This window comes from Artemia franciscana, chromosome 12 (assembly GCF_032884065.1).
Source record: "Artemia franciscana chromosome 12, ASM3288406v1, whole genome shotgun sequence".
NCBI lineage: Eukaryota > Metazoa > Arthropoda > Branchiopoda > Anostraca > Artemiidae > Artemia > Artemia franciscana.
In genome coordinates this window covers 15,038,481-15,061,989 of record NC_088874.1, presented here as the reverse complement: position 1 = coordinate 15,061,989, position 23,509 = coordinate 15,038,481, and the positions used below count along the sequence as shown (strand labels likewise).

The 23,509-nt window shown below is 36.1% G+C and overlaps 1 protein-coding gene across 1 annotated transcript in view; it reads right to left on the bottom strand.

Annotated features, from left to right (window-relative positions):
• The window catches only part of LOC136033733 (uncharacterized), a 189,509-nt gene extending 167,890 nt beyond the window's left edge, over window positions 1–21,619 (bottom strand). The window contains exon 1 of the mRNA XM_065714626.1: window positions 21,127–21,619. Coding sequence (XP_065570698.1) covers window positions 21,127–21,475 — 349 coding nt within the window. The 5' untranslated portion in view covers window positions 21,476–21,619. The remainder of the gene's footprint in view (window positions 1–21,126) is intronic.
• Between the last annotated feature and the right edge of the window lie 1,890 nt (window positions 21,620–23,509).

Sequence of the window (23,509 nt, the reverse complement as noted above, 5' to 3'; positions counted from 1 at the left end):
TTTTGGAACTCTTTTCACTTTCCCTAAAAATAATACTTGGAGCCCCCTCGCCTCTCTAAACACCTCTTGACAGTTTTAACTCGATCCCCTAAGTCGTTCCCCAGTCAATACGATTACGCTATTTTGATAACCTTACTTAATTCTTTACCTCACTGTGAGTAGTTTCAAAATTACATGGAACTAATAGTATCAAAATTATTGGACGGATCATATACACATTTGTATTGTCCCCCAAATTCCTTTCCTCTACACACTAAATATATAGTCCCTTGCCTACGCTTCCCATGATCCAAAAGTTTAATCTCGATCTCCGCTAGGCATTCCCGAGGTATCACAGATAATCTAGTTTTGATAACCCGAATACATACTTTCTTCAGGATACAAGAGAAAATTCGACGTCCACGAGCCTCCTCCCCCGCAGCTCCCTGAAAATTTCAACTTCATCTCCAAAGTTGTTCTCGAGATTTTTCGATATTAACACCCTCCAGCAAAAAAAAGAAAACAATCTCTTCAACCCAGAGAACGATTCCCGGTAATTTCGGGTCACTAGGCAATCGTTACAGCACTATGGGTTTTGGGGATCATATCATCCCCAGAATCATATTCATTAAACCTTTTGATTATTTGAATAAAATGGTTGTCTCAAAATTTTGATCAGATAGCTCAGGCAGAAACGGGGCCCGTTAAGAAATTCATCAGTATAATAAAATGTGTATCATTTTAAAAGAAAAGGGGAAATCCCCCAAAATAAGCAGTGATCTTGATGAAAATTATAACTTAGAATTCAGCGGGCCCAGGAACTTTCTACCAGTGGTTTCAATTTCCTAAGTGCAAAAATTAGGGTTGTCAATTGGGGGGAAGGGACAACTGCCCAATAGACTCTGAAAATATCTTTAATGGTATTTTTATTTTAAAAATAAAAAAATATCCCCTTCCTATATTGAAGGTAACTGAAACAAATAATTTGTAAAGTAAAGTATTTCTTATTTAAGAAACAAAAGAGATGGTAGGACAGAAAAGTGCCAGCAACTACCGTTTTGCGCCGCATAGCAAGGATTTTGGCCTGGCTGGGGGTAAAATATTACTGATCAAGAATTCTAAGATAGCAGTTGGTTTAAAACTTAAAAAAAAAACAGTATACATAGCCTCTCAGCTTCAAGGGAACACAACCATAAGGCAGCACATACATATCACTATACACAATCTACTTAATATGAGCGGTTATTACAATCAAAACGTAACATATTCCATAATAAATAAAGTGTTATTATACTACGAAAACATAATATTACATTCATGTGCTCACCTGTAAGAAAGTGGAAGTGATAAGGGGCACGGCCACAGAGCAATATTTATCCACTGGATCATCCTGCATGAAAAATAGGCCTAGACATCACTACTGGAAAATTTATTTTGATAATTCAGAACCCCCCACCCCCTATCCATCAGAAATAATTTTAAGGGTGCATGTTCAGGGGTGGTTTAATTTCTGCAGCATTGCTATACAAAAGTTCTAGGGGAGAAAAGTTAAAAGATCAATGTTAAAAATTACAACAAAAAGAAATGATACATGAGGAGGCTTCAATCCTCACCGTTGTCACTTAAGTTTGCGATTTTCAATGCTTCGATAATGAATGCTCTAACACAAGAGCAATTTACATTGCTACATAATAAGTTAAAGAATTATCTAATTATAAGTTATAATAAAAAGTTAAAGAATTGTTCACAATAGTTCGAGAACAAAGGGGTTTATTTACTCACATTTGCTGAATAGGCCTTATTATATACAAAAAATCAATAGATGAATAAGTTACGACTACCAAGTGATGATACTTCGAGCTTAAAGTACTTTAAGGAAAAAACTGATCACCTAAACTGGTCAGCCTAAATAGCAAACTTAGGGGGTTGATGAAGGTGGAAGTGCCTCCCCCTACATAGAATATTTTACTTTCGCTTTTATTTTTAAGTCTTCTTAGCTTTTATTTATGCTTCAATTCAAAAAGATTTCTTCTATTTTATGTCTTGCCGAGAAGAATGGTTGGGGATTCATTTTTATAGGATTGAATTTGTTTTTTACATGGTTGAGTGCATTGGAACAGCGTCAAATATTAAATAGAGTTTATATAGAAAGGAAACTAAAATTTTTAGTGCCTTTTCAGTAACAAAGAGATCGCACTGTAGTGAAGAAAGAATCTCAGCCATTTCGTAGACCAAAATCCAAAATATAAGCCTAAAAGGTCCAAACGCTATCAAATAAGAATCCTGAGATCGTCAAATAATTTATAATTATTGAAAAGTTATTTATTAAGCCTTGCAACTCCGAAGGTTTAACACCAAACAGATGTGCGTTCGTTCCTAGAAATAGGCTTATTAAATGAAAAGAAGAAGTCTAATTCAAATGGAAGCAAACAGCCACATCAAAAACAAAAAAGAGAAGGAATTATACTCTGTATGAGGGGGTTGCCCCTCGATATTCCTCACTCTTGGATCTAAAGTTTCAAATGCTTTACAGAAAGCGTTTGTGAGTCACTTTTTCTTTTCATTGAAAAATACTATTTTTTTCATAAATTTCTGTTTGTTTTTAAAATCACATTCAGGTTGTCTAAGCTTATTAGGAGGCATTTGGTTCCTCCCCCCTCAATCTTTATAGTAAAATTCAAGTTTTGGATAAGAGATTGTTTCGACAAAAATGGGCACATTTAGCGTATTTGCTTTTCAAAAAAATGGAATTTTCGTAAAGTTATGGTCATTTCTGCAATAAAGATGATAGTTCCATCCTCTTGGCACCAATGCTGCACATTACATCCCAAGATCATCCATATATGTAAGCTACCAAATAAAGGAAAAGCAAAAGTTAAATCCACATCCATCTATGTGTTCATGTATCAAACAGTTCGTAGTAACGACTGTAGTAAGGAGCGACCCAGCTCAGGGGCAGATCCAAGGGGGGGCCTTAGGGCCCCGTCGAGATTTTCCTGGCGCGCTCATTCGCATTCCATTCTTTTTTTTACTCTGTTTTTAAGTATATTTGTCAATTTGATCAATTATTCGTTAGTGATTTACCCAATTAACAACAAAAAGCAAAGCTTTTCTATGAATGTAAAGAGCAAAGTTGAAACTTAAACCAAACAAAAATTATTTTTCTTCAGCCAGTTCAGTATGGATATCTACAAAATTGGCATAAAAATCTTTGATTGCTGCAAAGATTTTTCTACGAACATGGAACTTTCCCATATTTCACGAAAATGGAAACATCTGTTGAAGATAAAAGGGGTATCTTCAACACGTTCCATGAACATGATAACACAGTTATAGCTATTTGTCAATTCACAATGACATATTGAAAAGTAATATTGTAGCTAAAAGTTCAAAATGGATAAAAATAAAAAATCTGGACGTGAGCATAGAATGGATAAGAGACGAAGACTGATGGGTGAATGTGCAAGGGGATCGAAGGATATTTCCAAACATTCTGGTAAAATATCTGAAAATGCCTGGAAATCGAAAGGTAAGTTTTGACTAATAATAAACCCTACACCCTCAAAAAATCCTTAATTTAAGTTTTGTGACAAATTAAATAGCGAATACCCCAATAGGACTTTCGTGTGAATTAATCTATCTATCAATTTATTTTAACTATATAGCTAATTTGGTTGAAATCAGATGAATGAAAGAATTAAAAGCAATTCAGGCCAGGAACAGATACATGACGTCAGAGGGGGCGACCCTCATCCTAAGACACTTCTGGCACACTTATTCTGTTTTTTTTTTCTTTTTTTATTCTTTTTTAAAATAAACTTTAATTTAGTGCCCACCTCGAGTCACATTGGCACCCTTGGTTCAGCAGCCCCCTTTAGCCAAAAATTTTCTCTTGATCTGTTAGAGGTTTGGACATGAAACTGCTCGTAAGATCAGTTTACGAATCATTTCGTCATAAAATTATAAGATAAACCTCGTTTTCATGAAAAATTAATCATATAATTAAACTTGCTTGCTAGTTCTTCATCTTCAGAATGTGTTTTCTTTCTTTTTCTTTTTTTTTGGCAGATTGGTTGTATTTTCTTTCTTGTGAGCCCGTCGATTTAGCATATGATATCTGGGCTTCAATTATGGGGATACGACAAGGCAACTTAGAACATTAATTTATGTTAAGGAGTAGTTTTTTGAACTGCCTCTGTCCACTCCCCACTCAAAAAATTCTTAATTTTAGTTTTGTGACCAAATAGCGAATGGACCAATAGGGCTTTCGTGTGATAAATCTGTCTTTCTATTTATTTTAACTATACAGCTAATTTGGGTGAAATTAGATGAATGAAAGAGTTAAAAGCAATTTAGGCCAGGAACAGATCCACTGGGGGGGGGTTGACCCTTCTCCCAAGATATTTCTGGCACCAATATATTCTGTTCTTTTTTTCTTTTTTTTAAATAAACTTTTGAATTTGGTGCCCACCTCGAGTCTCATTGGCGCCCTTGGTCAAGTGGCCCCCTTACCCAAGATTTTGCTCTTAATCTGCAAGAGATTCAGACATGAAACTGCTCACACGATCAGTTTACGAATCATTTCGTCGTAAAATTACAAAATAAACCTCGTTTCAGGAAAAATTAATCATATAATTAAACTTGCTTGCTAGATCTTCATCTTCAGACTGTTTTTTTCTTTTTTTGGCAGATTTTTTTATTCTCTTTCTTAAGATCCCATCGATTTAGGGTACTGTTTCTGGGAGTCATTGATAGGAGTATAATAAGAATGGGTCACGGGAGGGGAGACACATAATAAAGGGGGTTTTGGGAAATGTTTTGGACATTTGAGTTTGCCGTGTGATATTTGGGAGAGCTAATTCACATGCCCTATCTTATTGAGCTGCCTGACTCTAGTAAGATGCAGGGTAGAATACTATCTTCCTAGGACGAAGTCCTAGTGGAATGTCGTCTATGTTATCCAAACATAATGTGGAAGTTAAAAACTATCCAGATTGATAAGGTCATCCTAGGCTTGCTGATTCACAAGTATCAATTAGCCCAAGCTCTATCGTCCCTGCAAGACAACTTGGAAGACTATTGAATTTATTTTATTGCCCTTGTCTCCCTCCCTTTCGTCATTGACTTCCCAATATTACCCCCCCCCCCATATTTTGTTTATTATTACCAAAATTATGGGGAAATAAATACATAATGACCATATCAATGTCTCTCTCATCTATATTATTTCGTCTACCATAGCTACAGTTTATTTGATAGAAGCATATTTCTTGAGACCTATCTGCAAAACAGAAGTGATCGCCTGCTACAAAGCATGTGGAAAATTTTAGGTCTGCGAAACCCCAAATTTCCCGGTTGGGAACACTTTTGGTTAACTGATACCGCATTCTTCTTTTTGTAGATGTTTTGGTGTAATTGTTTCATAGATTTGAAGAGCGGTGATAATAGAACATAACAAGAGCTAAGAGCTTATATGGCACTTGTGACGAGGACGGAAGAGCCAAGAGCTCATATGGTATGAGCTCTTGTAAAATTCTAAGAATCAGTAGATTGCTTTAAAAGGAAAATCAGAGGCTTAATGCCGGTCAGGATATAAAATAAGAGCTCTGAGTCACGAGGTCCTTCTAAATATCAAAATTCATTAAGTTCCGATCACCCACTCGTAAGTTAAAAATACCTCAATTTTTCTGATTTTTCCTCTCCCTTCAGCCCCCCAGATGGTCGAATCGGGGAAACCGACTTTATTAAGTCAATTTGTACAGCTCCCTGACACGCCTACCAATTGTCATCGTCCTAGCACGTCCAGAAGCACCAAACTCGCCAAAGCACTGAGCCCCACCTCCTCTCCCAAAGAGAGCAGATCCATTCCGGTTACGTTAATCACGTATCTACGACATTTATAAGCGTTTTCCAAGATTTCGGGTTTCCCTCTCCAACTCCCTCCAATGTCAACAGATCTGGTCGGGATTTAAAATAAGAGCTCTGAGACATGAGTTCCTTCTTAATATCAAATTTCATTAAGATCCGATCACCCGTTCTTAAGTTAAAAATACCACAATTTTTCTAATTTTCCAAATTAACATCCCCCAGCTCCCCCAAAGAGAATGGATCCATACCAATTATGTCAATCTCGTATCTATAACTTATGCTTATTCTTCCCATCAAGTTTCATCCCGATCTCTCCACTCTAAGTGTTTTCCAAGATTTGCGGTTTCCAAGATTTCTGTTTCCCCTCCAACCCTCTATGTCCTCTGATCCGATTCGAATTAAAAATGGAGCATCTGAGACATAAGATGCTTCTGTATATCAAGTTTCATTGAGATCCGATCACCCATTCGTAAGATACCTTGATTTTCACATTTTCCAAGAATTCCGATTTCCCCCTCACACTCCCTTCAATGTCACCGGATCTGGTAGAGATTTAAAATGAAAGTTTTAAAGCACAAGATCCTTATAGATATTAAATTTCAATAAGATCTGATCACCCGTTCGTAAGTTAAAAATACCTCATTTTTTCTAATTATTCCGAGTTACCCCCCCCCCCAACTCCACCAAAGAGGGCGGATCTGGTCCAGTGTTCTCAGTCACCTATCTTGGACTTGTGCTTATTTTTTCCACCAAATTCATCCTGATCTCTCCGCTTTAAGCGTTTTCCAAGATTTCCGCCCCCCCCCCCTAATGACACTGAATCTGGTCAGGATTTAAAATAAGAGATCTGAGTTTCAAGGACCTTCTAAATATGAAATTTCATTAAGATACGATCACTCTTTCGTAAGTTGAAAATACCTCATTTTTTCTATTTTTTTTTAATTAACCCTACCCCCATCTCCCCCAAAGAGAGCAGATCCGTTCTGGTTATATCAATCCCGTATCTAGGACTTGTGCTTTTCTTTCCCACCAAGTTTTATCCCGATCTTCCGCTCTAAGCATTTTCCAAGATTTTAGGTTCCGCCCCCCCAACTTCCCCTTCATTGGATCCGGCCGGGATTTAAAAAAAGAGCTCTGAGACATGATATCCTTCCAAACTTCAAATTTCATTAAGATCCAATCACTCCTTCGTAGGTGAAAAATACCTCATTTTTTCTAATTTTTCATAATTACCCCCCCCCCAACTCCCCCAAACAAGAGCAGATCCGTTCCAGTTATATCAATAACATATGTAGGACTTCTTCTTATTTTCCCCGCTAAGTTTCATCCCGATCCCTCCACTCTAAGCGTTTTCAAAGATTTTAGACTCCCCCTCCAACTCCCCCCAATGTCACCGGATCTGGTCGGGATTTAAAATAATAGCTTTGAGACACGATATCCTTCCAAACATCAAATTTCATTAAGATCCCATCACCCGTTCGTAAGTTAAAAATACTTCATTTTTTCCGAATTAACCGGCCCCCACTCCCCCCAGATGGTGAAATCAGGAAAAAGAGTATTTCTAATTTAATCTGGTCTGGTCCCTAATACGTCTGCCAAATTTCATCGTCCTAGCTTACCTGGAAGTGCCTAAGGTAGCAGAACCGGGACAGACTTACAGACAGACCGACAGACCGACACAATTTGCGATCACTGTTTGTCACTTGGTCAATAAGTGCCATAAAAACGGTAAGACAAGAGGTTTCAACCACTTGCCTTCCCTGATATTCCATTAGAAACAGATAGGTTTCAAAAACATTTTTTTTTCCATATTTCGAAAAATCCAGAGAACCAAACTAAACCAAATTCAAGTCCGGAAAATTTTTTGAAATTCTCTCATACTTATGACAGTATATTGACAGTAATATATTATATTTTTCTCTATCAAACAGTTCGTGGTAACGAACTGTAGTAAGGAGCGACCGTGCTCATTAGTAAACAAAACTCTAAAAAACGGAATTTTGATACTAAAAGATACATCAAAAGAATCGGATTTTCATGCTGATTTTAAATATATAAGTTTCATCAAATTTTGTCTTTTTCCTCAAAAGTTATAAGCCTGAGAGAATTTGCCTTATTTTGGAAAATAGGGGCTGTCCCCTTCTCAACGCCCTGTTCTTTACGCTAAAGTTTTCTACTGTTTAATAAAGTAGAATTGAGAGAAAGAGTCAAACTTTAGCGCAAAGAGCGGGGCGTTGAGAAGGGTACAGCCCCTTTCATACACGGAGTAATTTCTGCTCGTTTTAAGTTTTAATGTCGCTCCTTACTTTCAGTTAAAAAACTAGTTTTTTTTTTATTTAATCATTATTAGGCTTGTATTGTTTTCGAAGAAATTTAGAACTTTAAATATATTTGGGTATTAAACCCTGCCACGGCTGATCCTTTTTGAAAAAAAAAATCAGCTTTGACAGTGGGGAACATGACCCATTCCATATTTTGGTTCTGGTCCCGATTAAAGAATCTTCGAAAAAAGGAGCCCTTGACACAAGTAAAAACCAAATGTTCCTTTGCTTGTCATGGAACGTCTTCAAAATATTTTCTAGCTACCAAAGCAACAAGGCAGGACCACCATATTTGAAGTGCTGCTCAGATATTCCGCAGGCGTGCGGTTGGTTTTCAGTCTCTTTATAGAAAATGTTAAAATCTTGTAGCAGATCAAGGGCTGCTTTACAATTCTCTACCTCTTGTAAAAGCAGTTGTATTTCCACTCTTTGAAGTTAGAGGTTTCCCCATTAATTGATTATTTTTTTATCCGACTCTAAAGAAAAAAAATTAGTCTGGTCTACTCATTCAGAAAGTCTCAATGAAGCCATAGTAGTTTATTCATCAACGAATCTGCTCGCGTCTGTTGTTAATACGCATTTTACTACTATAGGAAAATATGATTGGCTTTCAATGAGGTTTCTTTGTCAAATCAGCACCAACCAGATTCACACAAACAAACTGGTCTGACGAAAGTTTTATTTACACCCCCCCCCCTATCATTACGCTCGAATCATATTGACACCCTTGGTCCAGTGCCCCTCCCTCAAGATTTTTCTCTAGATCCGCCCCTGACCCGGTTCAATAGTAATCGAAATTCTAAAAAAAAAGAATTTTTATACCAATATATACATAAAAAGAATTGCAGTTTTATGTTGATTTTAAATACATAAGTTTCATCAAGTTTAGTCTTACCGTCAAAAGTTACGAGCCTGAGAAAATGCCTTATTTTCGAAAAAAGGGGGAAAACACCCCCTAAAAGTTATAGAATCTTAATGAAAATTACACCATCACATACAGCGTATCAGAAAACCTCACTATAGAGGTTTCAAGCTCCTATCTGCAAAAATGTGGAATTTTGCATTTTTCGCCAGATGAAAGATCACGGATGCGTTTTTATTTATTTTTTTTTTCAGTGGTGATAGTATCATCCCATTGGTCCTAGAATGTCGCGAGAGGGCTCATTCTAACGGAAACTGATAGTTTTAGTGCCCTTTTTAAGTGACCAAACCATTTGGAGGGCAACAAGGCCCCCTGGCACGCCCATTTCTTCCCCCAAAGTCACCGGATACAAATTTTGAGATAGCCATTTGGTTGAACATAGTCGAAAACCAAATAAATTTGTCTTAGATGACGACTTAATCCCCAAGAGTCCCCGGGGGAAGGGCTGCAAGTTATGATTTTTGCCCATTGTTTACATAAAGTATTTGTTATTGACGAAGTATAATTTGTGTCGTATTCAGTCGTTCGTGTTTTCGTATTCAGTCGTTTGTCTTATGTTCGTATAATGTCGTTTTCAGCGGTATTTTTCTGGTGGTAGGTGGAGGGCTGGGGGTTACGCGAGAGGATATTTTCGTGAAGGAATTTATCAAAGGGAAAGAGAATTTTAAAGAAGAGGGCGCTGGATTTTCCAGCATTATTTAAAACAACAATGAGAAATAAAATAAAGAAAACAAGTTTTTTTTCAACTGAAAGTGAGGAGCAACATTAAAACTTAAAAACTAAAAAATATTACATATATGAGGGGGTTCGTCCCCTTCTCAATACCGCGCTCTTGGTAATTTCAAAAGAGCTATGTATTATAATTAAACGGACTTCTTGGTTTAGGGGTCATTCTTATAGAATTGGACCAAAATTCAAAATTTAGCGTAAAGAGCGAGGTATTGACGAGGGGGCAAAGACCTCATATACTTAATAAAAATATACGAATATAGAAGTTCGTTACATAAGTTATTTTATAAGCTACGTATATTTATTACTAATAAAACGTTCGTAAATAAAATTAAAAGTTAGTGGCCTTTTTAAGTAAACAAAAAAATTAGAGGGCAACTAGGTCTCCTCCCTTTTTCCTCAAAATCGTCCGATCAAAACTTTGAGAAAACAATTTCGCCAAAAAAAAAAAAAAAATAAAATGCAAATCCCCCTCAATGCCTCGCTCTTTATGCTAAAGTATTTTTAGTAATTTCAAAAGAGCTATTTATTCTAATTAAACAGCTTTTGTAGTTCAGGGGTCATCCTTAAGGAATTGGAACAAAATTCGAACTTTGGCGTAAAAAGCGAGGTAATGACGAGGGGACGAACCCACCCCCCATTTACGTAATAAATATATACGAACATTGAAATTCGTTACGTAAGCTAATTTGTAAGTTACGTATATTTATTACTAATAAAAACGTTCGTAAATAACATTAAAAGTTCTAGTGGCCTTTTTGGGTAGCCAAAAAATTGGAGGGCAACTAGGCCCCCTCCCCCACCCCTTTTTCCTAAAAAACGGTTTTTTAACTGAAAGTAAGGAGCAATATTAAAACTTAAAGCGAATAGAAATTATTCCGTATATGAAAGGGACTGTCCCCTCCTCAATGCCCCGCTCTTTACGCTAAGATTTGACTCTTTCTCACAACTCTACTATGTAAAACAATAAAAAACTTTAGCGTAAAGAGCGGCGCGTTGCAGAGGGGACATTCCCTTTCATATACGGAATAATTTCTGGTCTTTTCAAGTTTTTAATGTCGCTCCTTACTTTCAGTTAATTTTTTTTATTTAATTCATCTAAGGCCCCTCCCATTGAAGGTTTGAAAAAGTGGCCATAAAAATACTTTTTAAATCCTCAGGTACCCCTGCCAAATAATACAATCCACTTCCTCCCACTTTAATAGTTAATGTGCAACTATGTAAATCACTGTAGCATTTTTTTTTATAAATGGTCTATAATGACAGCTCATTCCTTATTGACTAAACACCCCTAAAGAACAAAAATCACATATCAGATTCAGCGTATAAGAGAACCTCACTGTAGAAGTTTCAAGCTACAAAAATGGGGAATTTCGCATTTTTGGCCAGAAGACAGATCACGGATGCGTGTTTATTTGTTTTTTTGTTGTTTTTTTTCCAGGGGTGATCGTGTCGACTCAGTGGTCCTAGAAAGTCACGAGATGGCTCATTCTAACGAAAATTAAAAGTTTTAGTGCCCTTTTTAAGAGACCAAAAAATTGGAGGGCACCTAGGCCCCCTCCAACGCTCATTTTTCTCCAAAGTCACCGGATCAAAATTCTGAGATAGCCGGGCTGCAAGTTACATACTTTGACCTGGTGTTTACATATTGTAATGGTTACTGGGAAGCGTACAGATGTTTTCAGGGGGATTTTTTTTGGTTTAGTGGGGGAGATTTGAGGGGGGGGGGTACGTGGGAGGATATTTCCATGGCGGAGCTTCTCATAGGGGAAGAGAATTTCAATGAAGGGGGCGCACGATTTTTTTTGCATTATTTGAAAAATCATTGAAAAAATAAATATGAAAAGTTTTTTTCTACTGAAAGTAAGGAGCAGCATTAAAACTTGAAACGAACAAAAATTATTACGCATAAGAGGGGTTTACCTCCTCGTAATACCTCACTCATTACGCTAAAGTATTTTTAGTAATTTCAACTATTTATTCTACGGCCTTTGTGATTCAGAGGTTATTCTTAAGGAATTGGGAAAAAATTTAAGCTTTAGTGTAAAGAGCGAGGTATCGACGAGGGGTGAACCCCCTCATATATACAATAAAAACACACAAATATAGAAGTTCGTTACGTAAGTTAATTCGTAAGTTACGTATATTTTTTACCAATGAAAACGTTCGTAAAAAATTAAAAGTTCTAGTTGCCTGTTTAAGTAATCGAAAAATTGGAGGGCTTTTCCTCCTCAACGCCCCGCTCTTTAAGCTAAAGTTTTTTACTGTTTTAAAAAGTACAGTTAGGAGAAAGAGTCAAACTTTTTACTGTTTTAAACTGTTTTTGAAAAACTTCACAAACTTTTTTACTGTTTTAAAAAGTAGAGTTAAGAGCAAGAGTCAAACTTTAGCGTGAAGAGCGAGGCGTTGAGGAGGAAAACCCCCTTTCATACACGGAGTAATTTCTGTTCGTTTTAAGTTTTAATGTTGCTGCTTACTTTCATTCAAAAAAACTTTCATTTAAAAGTATGGTATCTGATACTGAACTTCTGTATGAATAACTTTTCAGTAGTTACCTTTTAATAGTAAACACCCTTTAAGAATTTTTGCTCGATATCATTTTGACCTGGTTCGGGAGAAAAGTTTGAACTTTTAGTTCACCGTTGACTAAAGAAAGTCGGAGAAGAAGATTATACAAAGGTGATTTAAAGGGGTCGAAGACACGACAGGGGCACCACTAACCGAAAAGGAATGTAGACTTAACGCACGTGGGGTGTGCCCTTTATTTGAATCCTACAATCATAAAAATAGAAAATCCGTATTTAAACTGAATTTCAACAAATTGTAACAGGTTTACTTTTCTTTATTAAAATATACTTTTAAAGGTTTTTCCACGAAAGCTATAGAGCGAGCATGGGCATCAAACAAGCAGAAGTTGACTAATGTATATAAGATGCAAACTGGAAACAAGAAAAACTTACAATGGTGAACAAAGCCAAACTCTTGAGAAAACGAGTCTCCACCAGCCGACCACCCAATTCTTCATTCTGACATGGACTTTATTAAAAATTAAATATATTTATATCAATTAAATTATGTCGAAAAATAAACTTTTGGAAGTTCGAGCACTTCCATTTTTCAATACTACAATGAAACAAAAAAAAAAGAATCTGTATAAAAATGTGTTGTATACCTAGTACATAATCTATATACCTTTCAAATTGTCTGTGAGATTATTTCTTCATATATATTATATCGAATGAATCAATAACAAGGTTCCAAGATCGACCCTTCATTGTCGTCAGAGCTTAGTAATTTCAAACCGTTTTTCAGAAGATTCGCAATCCATCCACGGTATCTTTGAAACAGGTTGTCTTCTCGACAAGCTTGAATAGCTTTCTAGAGTTCGAGGAGTATACAATAGGACAGTCGTTCGTTTCGCTTCATAGAGGAACTTCCATCGATTAGCTATTTCTCTCCTGTTTTCCAGCTGCTTAGATGATTCACTAATCCAATTTTTTTCGAGAAGGTATTCATGAAAAGTAATTTTACGATTTGTCTCAAGACTGAGCATGTTGTCATACCCTTAACAAAAATCTTACACCTATTTCAAGCTTTCTCAAAATTGAATTAAAAAGAGCGAAAGACTTGTCTGGTGAAATTTTTATCAACTGATCGCATTTACTCTGACGTAGTTACATAATAGAAGCTAAGGGGGACAATCAAGGATTGAGAATATTTCATGAGCTAGAGCTAAAAGAATATCCAACATAGCAGTATTATTAATCTAAAAATTGAGTTATACAAAACTTCTCTTATAAATAGATTATTCACATAAAAAATTGTGAAATTTCTATTTCACTCTCCCGCAGAATCTTGAGTCTCAGACTGGCACTTATGGTTTGGACACAACGGTATTTTATGTATCGATAGATTCATATATTAGGAGTTTGTTTATTTTAGGAACGAAATGTTCCTGTGTATCGCGAGATAGCGCAGCAGTTTTGGGGGAGGGAGGTACATCAGGAATGTTGTTATGAAAGAAGTACGTACGAAGTCTTATACTTGACAGGTATTTTAAGCTTTAGTGGTAATATATGACCCCTTTCCATTTTTCCATTTTTTGCCACTTATTACTATACTACTTCTGCGGCTGATAGCTCTTTAAAGCACCAGACCACGTTAAGTGACCAAGGTTACTCATATTTCCCATCTACCCCACTCTTTTGACAAATGTTTTGAAAGGTAATCGGCAAATAAAATACATAGAATGACTAATTGATTACGTTCGTTAAGTTCTACCAGGCTTGCAAGAAAATACCTGTCGAGCTTTAGCGTAAAGTATAGAAACCATATTCATTTACATGGTAATGTTGTTCGTTTTATGTTTTGATGTTCTTTAACATTTGAAACCAATTTCACATATTTTATTGTCTATAATAACCGTTTGCCTTGTATGGGGCGCATAAACGAATGTGCCATAGCTTATTAGCATTCCCTGCGAAACTACGACGTTCTATACAGTTTTTGACGGCTTAAAATCGATTTATGTTAGAGTTTTATCGCACTAGCTATTTGGCCAAATTTAGGCCAAAATTATTCTTGTGGGACACAAAATGAACGAAACAGCATTTTTCTGTGGCGCGATCTCTTTTGTTAGTTTTTGTTTGTTTGTTTTGTTAGTTTTGTCGTGAAAAAGAAAAAAAGTTACAGGTCCCTGACCGTCCTTCTCGGGAAAACGCAATTTTGTTTATAAAGGTAGAGGCTTGAAACCTACTGTTTCGGTCCTCAGACACGGGAAAGTTGACGGTGTAGTTTTCGTCAAGGTTACAAACTTCCATGACGGTGTTTTGTCATTTCCTTAAAACGCAAAACTTTTTTAATGTACTACAGAAGAAGTAGTCTGATAATTAGATTGATCACTCTTCTGTTAAGATTGTCGCTTTCCAGGAGTTTTTGGGGGGTTCCTTTAAATTCCAGATTGTTTAAATCCAAACTGCGTTTTTTCTGCATTTATTTTTCTGATTAGTTTTAAAGAAAAACTTTAAACATGATATATTTTACACATTTTGAATTAGTTTAAAAAAGTTAATTTTTGTGACTAAACTGTCTGTGTTGCTTATGAATAAGTTCCGATTGCTCGTAATTCTTCTCTAGAGACTGAAGTCGCTGTAATTGAGTTCCTGGACATTTGAAATTACTGCCATACTTTCGTCAAGAACATGTCCTATAGGGGGCGCGTCTCCTTTTTCTAAGACTTTTGCAATTATTTGTGCAGTAAAATCTATTTACATGTAACTTTATCCTTCAAAATTGGAGTAATAAAACTTTTAATTCTTTTAATGTGTTTTTTTTTAACTTCGGTTATGTATGTAATGTAATTCATATTGACTAGGGTCACTTTTTACTTGTTTTTATTACCACAAACCACTTGAAAATAATTATTGCCGTTTTTTAATAGGCCATATCTTCGAAGATGTGATACAGCTATCTCAAAATAGGAACATATCCTGTTTATTGCTCATAATCACTTTTCCTGCTGTTCCTGATGTTTTTCTGACTGCTAAAGAGCCTGCCTACTTTGTTCCCAACATTTGAGTGTAGTAATTAGGGTTGTATCCCCTAGTTGTATACAAGAAGTGTCAGGAATTCACTTATCTCTGTGATTTTTAAAATTATTCTTTACTTACGGGTACATTTTCTCGGGCTTCTTGCTTTTATGAATACTCACAGTTCAAAGGTTAAAAAAAGAAAAAAGAGTCATAATTAAGGTCCCTCCAATGCAAAAGATAAAATACAACAGTTTACTCTTCGAAAAGCTAAAATATAACAAGAGATTATGATGAAAAGTTACAGGGCGAAGCTTTGGTATTACAGTGTTTTCACTGATTTTTCACTATAACAAAATTTGGGCGATTTTTAGCTGCGATTGATTCTTGGGCAACTGGCAATCCTAGCAGCAGGTCTCTCAGGGTATCAGCTCAAGATACCTTTAAAAAAGTTAAAAAGCAAAGCTCAGAGAAAATCTACCAAAGATAATTAAAAAAGATAAATATAGAAAGATAAATAAACATAGAGATAAATAAATATAGATAAAAAAGATAAAGATAATACAACACTTTAGAAAATCTTTATAAGAATATGCAGAGCTGATAATCATTAATATCGATAATTGTCAGTAGAATTACGGGAAAAAATGTAATTACTAAAATTAGTGAAAAAACTGAAACGCCAGCATGGTAACAATATTATGTAATTATATTGACATTAAATTCAACGATTATGTTTTAATTGAGCTATAAGAATCAAAATGAGAAAAATTATTCGTCTTAAAACTTCATACTCCGTTAATTTCCAGCAATTATATTTAGCTGAATTACAAAAATCAAAATGTAAAAACAAACATTTTTTTCCAAATTTCACTAATTATATGATGCCGAGGAGTTGAAGTTCCTTCAAATCCACCAACAGGTAACTTATATACAGCGGGTGCCACGAAAGACACAGGATTTGACTTTGAAAACCAAATTCAGCTCAAAATCTCCCGTTAAACTTAAACACCAACTCTGAAGAAATGTGGAAGACGAGTTTTTCTTGACAAAACACAATTCTACAACATTTCAAAGCAAATTGTGAAAATATATAGAATAAAGGTTTTACATCACAAGAACTTACAGTCCCTAGACTTTGCAAAAATAATTTGGGCAAGGTTGATAACGTCAAAGTCCAAGTTACAGCTCTTGATGAGTTTATAATTCGAGACTTACGGGAAAAAAATATGGTCAAAGCTAAAGGAAATAAGGTCAAAATGTAAAGCTGGTGGTCCTATGAAAATTATAATCCGCAAATTCTTTGCAAATAAGGATTGCACCAAGCAGACTGTAAATACTACTGAGCCACGACGGTTTATGGTTCCTATTGATACTGAAAGGCAAAAGTGTTTCTAGGATTAAAAATAATGAAGACATTTTGTCGAAATTTTTGGGAAGCCTAAAACTATATAAAAAAAACTGGTGCTCATGGGAAAATTGCAATCTCAGCTGTTCCTTATAAAATAGGAATACAACAAACCAAATAATAAAGCTAATGAACTAAGGCGGTTTATGGCTCCTGTTAGAAATAAGGTAGAGTTTCTAAGGTATGATTCAAATAGTGAAAAGCATTTACGAGAAACTTATTGGAAGCCAAAAGTAATGAGAAGAAAATCATAACAGTTAATTTCTGAGGCTAACCTCTCCAGCGAGAACTAGAACGTACCATTTAAAAAATCTTAAGGAAAGCTGCAGAATAGAAATATGGATTTTCCTTGCCTCAACTGAAATCTATAATTTCTCGGTGCAAGGCTGAAAAGCATAGTACAATAAATAATCAGCGAAACAAGTAGATAAAAAAAAAGAAACCAAACTACCGGTTTGCCCGTTGGATAGTTTGGATGTAAATAATCAAGAATATAAGCAAAGCTCCGAAAAGCGACAATTTCAGATCCAGCTAATTCCCCTATTGCTTGCTCTGTAGTGTACAGAAGAGTTGAAAGTACCATAGAAGAACCCCGAAGAAGAAATACGCCTGCAGGTGAAATAGTAGCTGAGACAGGTCCTGAATATTACAGAAAGAAAACCGATTTTCAAATGTTATTTGGTAAGGATCACATTCGAAGTGGTAAGAATCAAGTTCCAAATTGACTGAGTCAAGTACTTGTCTTTTGTCGTTTCAAAAGCAAACCTGGATCCAAATTTTAAAAGAGGTCTGTTATCTGGGTAAAGCTTCTTCAACGGTAGGTCTGATAAAATCGTGGATAGAAAAAGCACCATGGTAGATATTATTGTCATTTATCGGAGGCGTGATATCTCGTGGAGGACAATATCATCAAAAATGTACGGAGTCACTCAATATTGAACATGTTTATCAATTAATACAAAATGAAGACGTAGAAAAATCCAAATCTGATGTTGCAAGGAGTCATAATTATCAGAATCCAGGAAAAAACATAAGGAGGCAAAAAAACAGTCATTGGTTAGCACCCAATAGTCAGAAAATGAGATGAGAGAAAAATTAAGCTATTTGGATGCAAATTGCTCTAAGCAATTTGGATGTAAATTATTACCAGTATCTAAAAAGCTCCCCAAAAAGATAGCACCAAAAAAGAAGAATAAAAGACCAATAGGCTAACACAATATATATCCACCCTTTTCTCAACTAACAGTAAGTTTCAATGCTTTCCCAAAAAGTACAGTCCCATAATTAGTCAGTAAAATGACAGGGGAAAATAAAGCATATTTTAACGGATTCTTTAAATTATGTGGCAACAAAAGACCACAAATATTAATAAAATTCACAAAGAGTAATAATGAGGTCAACAAGAATTATAACCCGACTAATTCCATTACTGCTTCCTCTGCAAGGCACACACAGAAAAGTTGAAAGTTTATAATTTAGAACTCAAAAGATGAATGCAAGGTGGAGGCGTTTTTATGGCAATTGGTATTAACCAAGTGACATATACCGATCGTAACCAGACAAGATTAAATTAGAAATTGTCGTTTCCCAGATTCGGATATCTGGGGGGAGAGTGGGGGGACGGTTAAATCGGAAAAATTAGAAAAAAGGAGGTATTTTTAAATTACGAACGGGTGATCGGATCTTATTGAAATTTGGTGTTGGGAAGAATATCGTCTATCAGAGCTATTATTTTAAATCCCGACCGGATCAGGTGACATTGGGGGGAGTTGGGTGGGGAAACCTAAAATCCTGGAAAACGCTTAGAGTGGAGGGATCGAGATGAAACTTGGTGGGAAAAATAAGCACAATTTCTAGATGCGTGATTGACATAACCGGAACGGATCTGCTCTCTTTGGGGGAGTTGGGGGGAGGGTAATTTTGAAAAATTAGAAAAATAAGGTATTTTTAACTTATGAAGGAGTGATCGGATCTTATTGAAATTTGATGTTTCGAAGAATATCGAGTCTCAGAGCTCTTATCACAAGTCCTAGGTACGTGATTGACGTAACCGGGACGGATCTGCTCTCTTTGGGGGAGTTGGGGGGTGGGGTGGGTATTCAGAAAAATTAGAAAAAATGAGGTATTTTTAACTTACGAAGGAGTGATGAGATCTTAATGAAATTTGATGTATGGAAGGAAATCATATCTCAGAGCTCTTATTCTAAATCCCGACAGGATCCGGTGACATTGGGGGGAATGGGGGGACCCGAAATTTTGGAAAACGCTTAGAGTGGAGGGATCGGGATGAAACTCGGTGGGAAAAATAAGCACAAGTCCTAGATACGTGATTGGCATGACCAAAACGGATCCACTCTCTTTGGGGAAGTTGGGGGGAAGGGTTAATTTTAAAACATTAAAAAAGAGGTATTTTTAACTTACGAAGAAATTAACGGATCTCTATGAAATTTCATATTTAGAAGGACCTCATAGCTCGGATCTCTTATTTTAAATTCCGACCGGATCCAGTGTCATTTGGGGGGGAATCTTGGAAAACGCTTAAAGGGGAGAGATCAGGATGAAACTTGGTGGGAAGAATAAGCACAAGTCCAAGATAAATGGCTGACATAACCGGACTGTATACGCTCTCTTTGGTGGAGTTGGAGGGGGGAGTAATTCGAAAAATTAGAAAAAATTAGGTATTTGTAACTTACCAATGGGTGATTCGATCTTAATAAAATTTGATATTTAGAAGGATCTTGTGCTTTAGAACTCTCATTTTAAATCCCGACCAGGTCCAGTGACATCGGTGTGAGTTGAAGGGGGAAACCGGAAATCTTGGAAACCGGAAATCTTGAGAACCGGAAATCTAGGAAAACCTTTAGAGTGGAGAGATCGGGATGAAACTTGATGGGAAGAATAAGAACAAGTTATAAATGCGTGGTCGACATAAGTGGAACGGATCCATTCTCTTTGGGGGAGCTGCGGGTTGTTAATTTGGAAAAATTAGAAAAATTGAGGTATTTTTAACTTAAGAACGGGTGACCAGATCTTAATGAAATTAGATATTTAGAAGGAACACATGTCTCAAAACTCTTATTTCAAATCCCGACCAGATCTGTTGAGACTGGGGGGAGTTGGAGGGGAAACTGGAAATCTTGGAAAACGCTTATAATTTTGTAGATTCGTGATTGACATAACCGGACTGGATTCACTCTCTTTGGGGGAGCTAGGGGGTGGGATTCAGTGCTTTGGCGAGTTTGGTGCTTCTGGACTTGCTAGGATGATGAAATTGGTAGGTGTGTCACAAATTGACTTGATAAAGTCGTTTTCCCTGATTCGACCATCTTGGGGGCTGAAGGGAGAGGAGAAATTAGAAAAATGAGGTATTTTTAACTTACGAGTGGGGATCGGATCTTAATGGATTTTGACATTTTGAAGGTCCTCGTGACTCAGGGCTCTTATTTTTAATCCCGACCGGCATTAAGCCTCTGATTTTCCTTTTACAGCAATCTATTGATTCTTAAAATTTTGCTAGAGCTCATGAGCTCATTTTGCTAGAGGAACTTCTGACCTCGTCAGAAGTTCCATATGAGCTCTTTGCTCTTGTTCTCAACTAGAATCTATCGAGACTTTTTGCTCAACACATGTTAATATACTCCTATTGAAAACCAGGACACTAAGACAGGAGGAAAAAATGAGCACGTAGACAAACTGAGACTTGAGAAGGATCCAGAAGCTTCACGCACAGAAAATCATAAGAAGGTAAGATTTCACGGAAAACCAAGAAGCAAAATTCCGGATAATGGGATATTATCCAGATCTGGATAATCTCAGAGAGTAGTAGAGTTAGGTAGGTGAAATTTTCACGCACGGATAAAACGCCCATGTTATACCCCGTCAAGGCGTCTTCCTTGCTCCTTTAAAAATTATATTCTGTGTCACATCCAATGGCACAATTAATCCAGTTCAGCTAGCAGGGTATTTGCTAGAAATAATTGTTTTGAGCTCATGCTCAGAACTGACTGCTTATATAAAGCATGTGCCGAAAAGTACGTTTCATTACAGAAGAATTTGCTTGGGTTGTGTTCTCACAGACACTGTCTGTTAAAACCTGCAAAAGGAACATCGACAAACTTTGAGAACAAGGGGACACGACTAAAGGTGCATTATCTGGTAGTGTGGATTATGGCACTGCAAATAGTCAATTGAATGATATGAGCTTAAAATCAAACTATAGATAGAGAAAACAAACAACTCTTAGAAATCTAATGGACAAGAGATTACAGGTTTCAGAAAGGGGTTTAAAGAAATTATTTTATGTGTTTTAGAGTTCTTTTTTCTTTCTAAAATTGCTACCGAACATACTGGAGAGAAAACACCAGCACTTACCATTGTATAATACGTTAGCTACTAATCCTTTGTGAACGTCAAAAAATTCATGCGATAGCTCTAAACTGAAATCACTTTCAGCAGTGTTGGAAACGTCAATATTCCCTTGTTCATAATCGCATAAGAAATTTTCGAACTGTTTTCCATATTGTTCTGTATTGCAATGTAGTTCACATCTAAAAACATTAGAATTATTGTTCATCATTTCTTGGTAATCTGCATAACTATTATTACCTTGGTGATTAAATTCTTCAAGTCCATTAAGGTTATACGTAAGTAGAATTAGTATTAGCAATAGATTTTTTCGTATCTCCGACAACCGTAATATCCTTGTTGGAGATGTGCACATTATTTATTTAAAAAGCTAAGCCCAACTATCATTCATCACTATGTAGCGAATACGCTCCGAATTCAACACCTGTATATATACTGAAAGCCTCCAATTTCCAGGGCATTACTAAATAGTGGGATACTTTTTACCTGAAATTTCAGGGGAATATGGGACGCATGCGAACAATATACATTGTACTATATGGCAAAGATAATGGAAAGCCAATAGTCCTGCTTAGGATTTATTTAAACAGCTGGAGGGTGGAGAACACAAGAGCAAATATAAAACATTCATGGACTCAATTAGCTTACATAGAAAATAATTAGATGCTTAAAGAACTGTGCCTGTTTTATATCTTGAAACAGAGACGTCACCTATGAGGAAGCAGGGCTTCAAATGTGGCAAAAAAATAGAATTACCCTGCAAATTTTAGCACAATCACTACATATGTGTCATTTTTTTCACCATTTTTTTTTTGTTACCTGGATATCAGTGAATCTGGAAGAAAATCTGGATATCAGTGATTAAACATGACTACACTTCCAATAGGTAGATAGGTAGGTTTTTTTTTATCCACAATACAAACATAAATAAAAATGACCACAATAATAAATTATTGCAGCAAAAAGAAAGTCCTAAGGACTTGTGCTGCCAATTCATGTTATGATTTATATCTTATAAATAAATATCTAAACATAACATCTAATTATTATCCACCTAGCCTATCTTATATATAAATAACAACAACACATACACATGAACACAATACAACAAAATAATCCTATTAAATATTATTTATCGGTTTCAATAAAGTCTATTAGTCGCTTTATCCTGACCTTATAGTTATACAAAACTGAGAGGGGGTATTCTTTAGACCCATTGCAGATTGTCCAAAGTATGGGCAGAACATTTTGGGTGTTTCGCCTTGGCTAAATAATCCAAATACTCCAATGACCCCCCCCACCTCAAAAAATAACTTATTAGTAGCCGAGATTTCTACCCGTAACGGTATTTAAAGTACCAATAAGTCTATGTGATGGCAAGAGATGAGCTTCGGAGGCAAACTTGGTCAAACTGAACAAGGTTTGTATAAAGCCAAGTTCAAACTGACCTTTACCAAAGGGTTTATTTTCTTATGAACTACAAATTAGGTAACTTCTACTTGTTAGCCATTTGGCTCAGTTTGGGTTCCGAAACATTATAAATAAAAGATTTGTTCCAGTTTCCAGTTTATCCGAAAGCTAGATCTTTTGTGATTTAGCATCGGAAGACACGGATAAAAGCCATTGGCGCCACTTAGCGTCAGGCGACCTTACTAAAAGAATAAAAAATATTCAACAAAATTGGATACTTGAGAGAATTAATCTAGAATATAGCAATATTAAAGCTGGCATTCCCCCATAAGTAACAATTAAGCAGCATATTTTTTACTTTCAAGAAATATCGAATTGAATTTATTTATAACCCGGTATAAAACACATGAAAAACGGAGTATAATGTGAATAAAAGAAAAGAGGAAAAAGAAAAAGAAAAAGACCTAAAAAACTAAACAAAAAACTTTGCAACACCTCACCTTACTTAAAAACACTTAAAACATACAAAGCAAAACATTCATTGAATCAAAATAGAGCTCCATGGGTGCCGACCAATTCTACTGTTATAAGCTTCTATGCTTTTTCTGATAGAAGCATTCGGGTCTATGATGCCGTATCTTTGAATGACTCAGGAGTTGCTTGACCATGGTGGAAGGGCAAGCAGGTATTTGGCATACCGGAAATAGATTCGCCGAAGCTCCTTCGTCTTGGTTATCGTAAACGTACGCCAAAAAGGTGCAAGGTATAGGAAATTCAGGAGTGCAGAAGCATTGTAAAGTTTCGCTAGCAGTTTGCGGTTGATTCGAACTTTGTTTGCTACCAAGCTTCCGTATGCAGTTGCTGTTCGACGTTGGAAATGAAGGATCAAGAGCCTTCTAGTTGCTTTAAGAGTGTCACCGATAGGAAGCCCTAAATACTTCATTTGTGATTTTGGGGAAACTGGCGCGCCGTCGAGATT